Source organism: Phaseolus vulgaris, chromosome 2, assembly GCF_000499845.2.
Source record: "Phaseolus vulgaris cultivar G19833 chromosome 2, P. vulgaris v2.0, whole genome shotgun sequence".
NCBI lineage: Eukaryota > Viridiplantae > Streptophyta > Magnoliopsida > Fabales > Fabaceae > Phaseolus > Phaseolus vulgaris.
Window position 1 is genome coordinate 40,252,016 of NC_023758.2, and position 10,286 is coordinate 40,262,301.

Below are 10,286 nucleotides of genomic sequence, written 5' to 3' on the forward strand. Positions count from 1 at the left end.
TGTGAACGGAGCATTAGCATTAGCAATAGCAACCATAGCCATTTTTCTTTTTCACTTTTTACGATCCTCTGTTTTGTTTAAAGCAAACTAGCTTTGAAGGGAAGTGTGACGAGGATGAGGAAAGTAGATTGATAATTAACCAGGATTAAGGCTACTTATGTGGTGAAGCTTTGCATGAAAGAGGTTAAATCTTGGTTTCAAAAGTTGATGGAAAAGGTTGTTCCCCATTAATTCTGCATGTGGGGTGACTAAATCACTTCGGCTTTATAGGTAGATCCAGAATCTAAATGCTTAACTTTACTTCTTCTTTTACGCAATATAATTCTGCCTTTTTTTTTTTTTGTCTTCTGGATGCCAATATATAATTCTGTGCTAAGGATTTGTTAATTTAATTCTAAGAAACTTGTTAATATTACACTCATTTAATATTTATAATTTATTATAATATTTAGATTATTAAAAGAAGTGATAAACCTAATTTTACAAATCCTATAGTCCACTTCATATTAGTTAAAACATTTTTTTCATTTAAACCGTAATTTGTTTTGAGTATTATACGATAATTTAACCATTTTCTGTTTGCATGTATATGTTCTCAATGATAAATTTATCTAAATTACTTGTAGTATTTACTTCTTGTAAAGTAAAAAATATATACATTTGACCTTTATTTCTAGTTTTATATATCATCACTGCATAGTAGTAGTAGACGTATCAATAATACTTATAAATTGTCAATAGTATAGTTATAAAAAGTAAGTTTTTCTTTAATTTCTTTTTCAACTAATATTAACTTTTTTTTTAAAATTAACATATTGAACAATAATATGCTAACATTTGTTTTGCGTGGATAAAAAATAGTTTTAAATCTGAACATTTTTTGTGTGGGTAAAAAAGGTTTGGATTTGACAAAACTGACGTTAGTTAAATAAACTTGTATTAAATACTTACAAGAAAATTAAAAATAATATATATATATAAACATATATAAGACAAAAACAACACTCACAAGGAATGATAAACAAAAGTGGTATTGTTGCTGTCAAATTTTTAGAATGATTTGATTGAGTTACTGATTACCTTATAAGGTATAGAAAAGATTTATGAGGATTTGGTTTATTCAATTATAGTATATTAATTTTTTTGGGAATAATTTAATTTTTAATCAAATAGAAAAACTACAAAATAAGAATAAGTCCTATGTTTCCTACAAAAAGAATAACTTTATTCTATGTATCCTCCGGTAATGGAAAAAAATGAAGACCACTTATTGGTGAGTACATAATCTTAAGATAAATTAATATACAAATATTTTTTATTCTTTTATTTTTTAAACAATATATATAATCTAATTCTTCCTTTTGTTATTGAAAACTAGAGATCATACCTTTTTGCGTAATATTTTAACATGTATAAAAACACAATTTAATTCATTCTTGTGTTTTTCTTCTTACATAAGATTTTAAAATGTTTAAAAACACAATTTAATTCATTCTTGTATTTCTTCGTTTTACGTAGTTTGTTAAATCATAAACTTCGATAAAGTTATATATATCACTAGCTGAAAAAAATGATAAATACGTACATATTTATACTATGTTTTTTTTATATATATAAATTCCATTTTTATGTTATTACTAAAGGTGTTTATAATTTTTGTTTATAAAAAATTGTTCTTTAACTATTGAATTTTTTTGTCCGTAAATAAATTCTTTTAATTACAAATTTTTTAGTTTCAATTATTATATTCTCCATATTATATATTCTAAGATTAATCTTATATTAAATATTAAATTTTTTAACGTTTTAAATATTAAAAAGCTATACTTAATTGGATATTATTCTTTTTATATTAATTAGTTTTTTTGGTTAAAATAAATAGTTAAACATAATATTATTAAAAAATGTAACAGAAGAAAATAAAATAAATTTATCATCTTTTTAAGTACAATACTAAATTAATAAAATAATTATTATAAGTAATATAACAGTTAAATAAATAATATAACAGTTAAATTATTTTAAAATTTAATTAAATAGTTTTAGTTTTGTAAAGTTACTTACAAAGGAGTGAAAAAGAAAAATAACTTTAATAATAATTGTTTCATTATTATGATATTTTTTAAATGTTGTTAAACTATTTTAAATATTTTTAATTTGATTTCACTTCTTCTAAAATTGGGTTAATATAGTCTTCTATGTTAAATAGACAATAATGTGTGATATATAATAACACCACCTTATTATTTAAGCTTACCTTATTGAATAAAAAAATATATGTTCTAAATAATAGTTAGACAAAATTTAAATAACTAACATAATATACTACTACAACAGTGTATTTATTTGATTATACAGTTTGTTAAAATAATATTTTTCATATATAAAAGTTAGTAAATAAAATAAGAAATTCATGATTTGAAAATTTAATATTTAATTTTAATATATTTATTTATTTTATTTACATAAATTAAACTCTAAATTTAACATGTTCATTTAAAGTATATAAAATGAATTAATTAAAAATATAAAAAATGAAAAAATATTACATTTATAAAATTGAATATTGAATTAAAATTGTAAATATTCTGAATATAGAACTAAAATTACAAAAAATAATAAATAAAGTTTTGTGAACACTTTACCTTTCTTATAAGCTTGAAGTCTACATAAGCTCAATTGTGACCGTGCTCTCCAAATGTTAGATCTATGGGTAGAGTCAGATAACAATTATTTGAGCATATGCATATTTTAAATGGACTATTATTTTTAAATGCCACTTAACTCAGACCAATCATTTTTCCTATTAGCTTTAATAATAAGAAAATAAAAATAAAAATGAAATGTTTTTAAATTAATTTTAAACAATCTATACAAATAGATAAAGAGATACTATTTTTCATAAATTTTTTATAATTTTGTTATATAACTTTATCTTTTATTGTTTATTGTTTCAGTAACTACTTTTATAAATAATTATTTTCTATTTCTATATTAGTATAAGTAATTCCAATATTAACTACTGATGGTGTACACGTTTTTTTTACATTTTTATCTTTACTTTTTTTGTCACTCTTTTTATGTTATCGTGATTATTTTCCATTATTTCATATAAATGTAGATAACAAGTCATCGTGCCACTTGTCACTGTTTTCATTAATATCTTTGACATTAATTTAATTTTAGATATAATGTTTTAATATATAAATTATATAATATATATTGATAAATATCTTTTTAAACACTTTATTATAAATGTTTTTTTTTTTTATAAAATAGGCCGACAAAACCGAAGCTTTAACTAGTACGTTAAATAAGTTGAAAAAATAAACAAATTCAATTTAGGTTACAATTTTTTTTGTTGATTTTTAACATTTTGCAGGCTACAAAATAAAAAAACTAAGAAGTCAATAAAACCACTTATTACATTTAAATATAATATTATATATTTAGGATCCGTTTGGTGACCAACCAAGAGAAGTAAGAGTAGATATGATAACTTTCAATCCAATTATTTTCTAATATTGTTGGAGCATCACAATATGATGATAAGTTTATCACCATGCGTTTTTCCTATCCTACTTGCCAGTGTATTTGATTGGGGAGGGGTAGTTTGATTAAAAATAAACAAGATAAGATTTCTTATCCTCATTTAACCTATCAATATTTAAAATCTAAAAAAAAAAAATTACCTTCACATCTTAGCATCTCAAGTAATTAACTTTCTTCTTTTCCACTTTGTTTGGATTTATAATGATACTCTTTGAAGAGGGTTTAGAGGCTGAAAAAGGGAAATTATTGTAACGGTTTCTTAAGAATGATTTGTGGTGATTTTGAATGAAAAAAAAAAAAGTGATAAATTTTTTTTTACTCTTTTATATAATTATTTGATATTTATGTTATTTGATACTTTCATTTGATATTTATATAACTATATTTTTTTTTTATATTTAACATTTGAGAAAAGTAAATATGTATCATTTTGATCTTAATGCTTAATAATATAATGTTTTCTTTACTGTTTTTTTTTTATATTTATAAAGATCATTTAATTAGTATTTGGAATAGTAAAGGGACAAGTACATACGCGAGTACGAGTATACTGGTTCCTTGATAAGAATGGAAATGAGATAAAAAAATTCACACCAACTAGGTATGAGAACGATTTTTTACTTCGAAGATGAAAATGAGATAGTAAAACATGCACCCTCCTTGCTTCCGTTGTCATCCCTAATATTGAAGGTTTATTCCAGCATGCACTTTGTTTATGTTTAAAGGAGTATAAGGAGAGAATCATGTCCCTCTAGGATTATTTGGTTTCACAAGGTTATGATGTTTTTGCCTGCAATATTTAATGTTATTTTATTATCTTATATTTGCTTAGACATAACTATGAAAGTTTTTCTATTTCTCAAGTTATATGAACTTTGTTGCTCATTGTCTTAACTCATCAAGATCCAAAGTTGGTTTCTTGCACAAGTTATTAGTGAAGGGCCTTAGTCTTAAAGTTGGGTCTAGCTGATGCAATGCAATTTCAAAGTTAAGATTTCTTATATTAAGCTTATACATTATCTGCTTATAAATATTAACATTTTGTTAGAGGAGGGAATCAAATACAGATCCCATGAGTACACAAATTATCTAGAACTAAAAGATTTTTTTTATTATGTTTTGATTTGTTTTTACTAACTCATATTGCAAATACTTTTTAAATTAGTTTATTAAACAAATTCGTAGCAAAAACATATTGAAAGATTACAAATTCACACTTTCTATTTTGAGCATCTAACATGAAAATTGGGAAAATATTGTTGCAAAATTTAGAATTAAGCAATTCATGTATCAAATCCAAAAATTTATATAAATGGATTAAAGGTTAAGATAAAAAAAATGACAAGTCAAACAATTCAAGTGATTATAATGAAAATAAGAATACATTGTTATGTTTTGAATCTCTCATTTTTTTTTTCTTATGCTTTGATTCTTATTACTAAATTATCAATTAAACGATCATATAAAAACATTTCTCTAAACACTTTTTTAAACAATCTACTAAATATGCTCTACACAATCTAACTTCCCTAAGAAAAAATATAAGACTCTCTTCAATCTCCTTCTGAAGTCAACTTTACCTATAATAATGTTTCTCATCAACACTTAATTGAAATACTTTCCTCCCATATTTATTCAGATGGTTGATGTCTCTCTCATCTTACTTCAAATACAATAATAATTATTTAATTAATAAATATTACCTATCTTATTTTTATTATCTTTAGACTCTTAATGAACTTGTATTTAGTATCTCGATTGCCTTATCCTATTATTAGTGCTTTAAATATGATATTATCTCTTAATTATAATTATAGTCGAGATAATATCTAGTTATAGAGGTATAGTAAATCCGAGCCAATATAAAATTTTGCTTTTTTCTTTTCAATGTTTTTCTCATGAATGAAGAAATCCACATATTACTTTTTATTTTCTTGATTTTCTGTTGGTCCAAATAATATGAATTTTCTTGTGTAATATCATTTTCTGAATCCTGGGTTTCTTCTAAAACAAACAAAGCATAAAAAGAAGAGAGAGGTAATATGAATGTGATTTTACTGATGGCACACATCCTCAGCTACATACGACATTCACACTGATTTTCGATACCGACTACTGAGAACATGAAAGCAGTAAGCTATTTCCTCACTTTAAAGCCTTTTCAGACACCTTCTGACATTTAGCTTTAAATTAAATAGACGGAGAAATAAGTCATAAATTCATAAACGTCAATCTTCTCCAATAGAAAAAGATTTTGGTATGCTTAGTGATAAAAAGTATTATATATATAATTATTTATTTAAAGAAAAATGTTTTCTCACGTTATACATTACATCACCATGTTTATATTAAAAGTGGAGAAAGAGCAAAGGAACCCTTTTTTGCTAAATAAAAATGTGAAACTTTTTAAGAGGAAAAAAATTAACTTTTTTATAAATTAAAATGAGATTTTTTTTCCTCTGATAAATAATAAAGTTTCTTCTTCAAGAGTAAATTAACATGATGATTACTTATACTTTTGCTTAGCAGTGTTTCTTACTTGAAACAACGTGATGTTGTAAGCACAACTTATCAAAAGTTTAAAATAACATTGAAATAACTTTCTCAAAACTCTGTGGATCCCGCTAAATAATATACTGAAGAACATTAATCACAGTCTATTAAATATTTTAATTATTTAAACAAAATTTCTGTTTCTAATACTGTAAATTTGATTATTTCATTTTGTCAAGCTAAAGAAAACGCGAAATAAAAATCAATATATTTGATATCTTCAGAAGATTAAAGCTGTTTAATACCTTCTTATTCACTAAGCAAGAAAATAAAGTTAATAAAAAGTATTATAAGAGGATTTTGATTCACACTTCCAAACTTGAGAAATGCAGGCCAATAACACAGAAGCAAATTCTTGTGGTTTGTTCTTTTTCACACTTTGTCATTAATGCAAAATATTTACATAAAAAACCGTGTTAATATCTTTAATGATTTTGTGTGAGGATCATATTGTTTCCATCTGCAAAACTTAAAATGTTACCTGGTTTAATGTATCTAAATCCAGGCTCTTTCATTCAGACTACAGAAATGTTGATAAAGTGTGTCTAGTTTGAAAGTTGAATGGCTATTTAGTTGGTTCTAGACACACCTGAAATGATAGATAGACGAAATGTTCCCTGTCACTAAAGGACAACAACATATGAGACCAAGTCCTGCTTACATTCCTATTGTGCGCTACAGATTGTAGCCAGATTTAGCCCACTTACAGTTATACACCATTTCGGCATGGTTGGTAGTCTTTAACTTCACATCACTTATCCTCTAAAATTCATTTTTTTTTTCAATAAAAACACCAAAATTCTTTTGAGGACCAAACTATCTTGAATTACCAATTGAGATGAACCACAAAACCAAACAGTACATGACCCAAACCAACCCCACATACATTAATCACCCCATCCAAGTACTTAATCTTCCTCTCTCCTATACCATCATTATACCCCGAATAATAATTACCCTACTTCTCTCCACTTGCCATATTCCTAAACAAATGTTGAGAAAGTTAACGAAAATGAAACCAATATCTCAGCATCATATTATACAAAGTAATTAAACCCCACCTCGTCTAACTAATCACAATACATCAGAAAGTAGAAAAGGAAAAAAGAAGACATGTCATTGCATCGTATATACATTCATGAAAAGGACCAACTTACTCAACTGTGGAGAACTTGCACCAGAGGATCTTCTTTTGATCTCCACAGGAAACAAAACAGTGTGCAGAGACTATGATGAGAGAAGAGGATCCGAGGTTCCTCTCAGCGCAATTAACCAATTCTCAACCTTGACACATAAAACTAACAGGCTGAAGTGTAGTAGCATTCTTGCAGCTGACATGATCACTCCGATCCCAAACTCCTCTCATCTCAAGTATCTTCTTTTTTTATTTTTTTTCTTTTCGGTGTAAGTAGTAAATCCAACCCACTTTGACCCCAAAAGAAAAGTAGCAAAACTAAGCCTAAAGAACAAAAACATGCCCTTAATTAAACGAGGGAGAGAGATTTCATATATAGCTTTGAAAACGATGCTTCATCTTTCTAGATCAGAGACGTGACTGAAGGACCAAAGTTAGGTTGATCACTCCAAGCACTCAAACCTGTTGCAGTGTTCCAATAAAGTGAATTAGGATCAGACAAGCCCACATGCTCCATCTGGTTTTGACAAGCACCACCACCACCATTGTTATTGTTATTATTACTCCACTCCAACTCCAACCTGTTTGGTCCTTCAGCTTTCACTTCTTTTGAGCTAATATTATTACTACCTTCCATTTGCAACCCTTGAAGCGGTGCAAAACCCTGGAAACCATTGCCATCATGATGACCCTTCACCCCAGCACCACCGATAAACTTCTGCTGCAGGAGAGTAGAACTCAGCAAGGAAGCCATAACAGGAGTTGAGGGTGCACAAGTTGAGGAGGAAGAAGAACCAAATATGGAATTATAAGCCGAAAGAAAGTTGTTAGTATTTGAAGTAGTAGTAGTAGTACTAAACCCATTATCACTAGGTTCACTTGAGATAACGTTAACCCCGGACGAAAAACCTAACCCAAGGGCATTCAGCTGAGACTGAAGATTAAACCTTGGGAAAGGAACATCCATGACATCACAACCGTTACTATTGGGTAGCCCATAAAACAAAGGGTTTACATTGACATGGTTTGCGGTTGAACTAGAAGGGATGTGGGGCCGTGAAGGAGGGTTTGAATTGGAGCTAGGAGTGGAGGAAGAAGGGGGGGAGTTAGCAGAAGCGTCACCGTTTGGACGTTTGACACGCTTGTTTTTTCTGCAACCACCACCAACGGGAACGTTTCTGAGAGTTCCACCTCTGGTCCAGTATCGCTTGCAGGCTTTGCAGAAGTGCCTAGGCTGTGACAAACTGTAGTTGTTGTAGTAGCAGAACTTGGTGTTTGAAGAGTCGCAGCGAGGGCACTTGAGGGCTTGTTGCTGCTGCTGAAGAAGATCTTGGGTTGGTTTTTCCATGACTCTTCCCATAGAGGCCTTGCGATCATCTATCTGAGATGCAAGAGAAGATAACTGATAGAAAGAGAAAGAGAAAGAAAGATGAAAGAGAAAGTGTTTTAAGTTGGAGTTCTAGGGTAAAATAACAACACAGTGGAGATATTCTCTTCCAAAAGGAAAGCAACAAAATTGGGGTGGACATGTATTTGTCTAATAATTAAGAGAGAGACGTGAACCTGTGTCCATTTGTTAGACGCTGTTGGAGGGGTGACTACTACCATTTTCTCACACTTTCTTCAACATTTTTTCTTCTCCAAAATCAACTCCTTCATATCACCACCATGATAAACGGACAAAGAATTACGCTTCAAATTAAGTGTTCTTCCATGTATAAATCCTGGACAGGTTTAGTTATCTAACATGATGTGGTGAACGTTGTTGACTATTAATTAATTTGTGACCCGTTGGAATAATAATAATAATATGTGTTAATTAAAACTCAGGTGTTCATAGTTAGTTTCACGTGATGGGTTTGCTTTAAAATGAATTTGGATGATTATTAATATATAATGGAGTTGGAATAATGATAAGGAATATAAAAAAGAACATTCGAAATCCAAGAAGAGGACATAGAGGTAAAGCAGAATTGGGGATGGATCTTGAGTGGTTCAAGAAAGAAAAATAAATAAAAGAATGACAAATATATTCCCTTGTTACATTCCCTTGTGCAGAAAGAATGAGAGGATCGTATAGATAACCACATCGAGGGATCCCTAAGAGCCCAATACCCAAAGCATGTAGTGTAAGACCAAATCCCACTTCTATATGCTCCAATTATTAATCACTCTAGTAATTCCAAATCATAATATAATTCATTTCAATCACCAACTTTATTAGTCCCAAGTCTTAACTTTAACAAAAAAAATGACATTTCCATTAACTATTTAAAGACTAATACGTAGTAAAGTATGTATAAATGGTTTACTCTTTTTTTGCTTGGAGTAAAGAAAGTATATATGGTAGAAAGGAGGGAAGTGAGAACAATAAATTTGCGTTAGGGGCAAAAAGCTCCAAATGAAAAGGACAAAAAAGTAGCATGTGGTTATTTACATACATCTCAAGACTCGAAATGAAGACCATGCTTTACAAATTGCAATGCTACGTTGATATTGACCAAGAGACAATTTTGGTGTGGTTTTTTTTATTTATTTAATTTTGAATGAAAGACAATAATAAAGCGTTAATAGGTTGTGAGTGTGTGAGGGGTTGAGGAGGGTGAGATGGAGGCATGGAAGCTTAAATGTGCAGAAGCATGTGGTAGGCAGATAAGCTTGGAGGGAAAAGGAATAAAAGAAAGATAAAGGTAGAGATAAGTGTGAATGAACAGATTTTGTAGTTCTCCAAGGGATCTTCTTCCTCCCTCTCCCTTCTCATCATTCTTTTCCACCACTTAATTCTACCTTAAATCTTCCTATCTTCTCTCTATTTTTTTTTTTTAATTTATAACCCTTCTTTTTTTACATGTTTAGTAAAATGAAGAAATAGTTTGTAATATTATGTTTTCCAATATGAATAAAAAATTAAATAAAAAATAACATCATGAAAAAAATGCTATTATATAAAAATCCTTCTTAATTAGCCGCCATTATCTTCACTAATTGAGATCAGTCACTATGTCCATGGCCTACGGTATCATTTAAGCGATACTATTTTCATGTG

The 10,286-nt window shown here is 28.4% G+C and overlaps 1 protein-coding gene across 1 annotated transcript; it reads right to left on the minus strand.

Moving 5' to 3' along the window:
- Positions 1-6,904: 6,904 nt before the first annotated feature.
- Positions 6,905-8,958, minus strand: LOC137812059 (dof zinc finger protein DOF3.1-like). The gene is made up of 2 exons (XM_068613947.1): positions 8,804-8,958; positions 6,905-8,642 (listed from the first exon to the last, which is right to left on the minus strand). Exons 1-2 carry the CDS (start codon positions 8,846-8,848, stop codon positions 7,644-7,646), a joined length of 1,044 nt encoding a protein of 347 aa, XP_068470048.1. The 5' UTR covers positions 8,849-8,958; the 3' UTR covers positions 6,905-7,643.
- Positions 8,959-10,286: the final 1,328 nt, after the last annotated feature.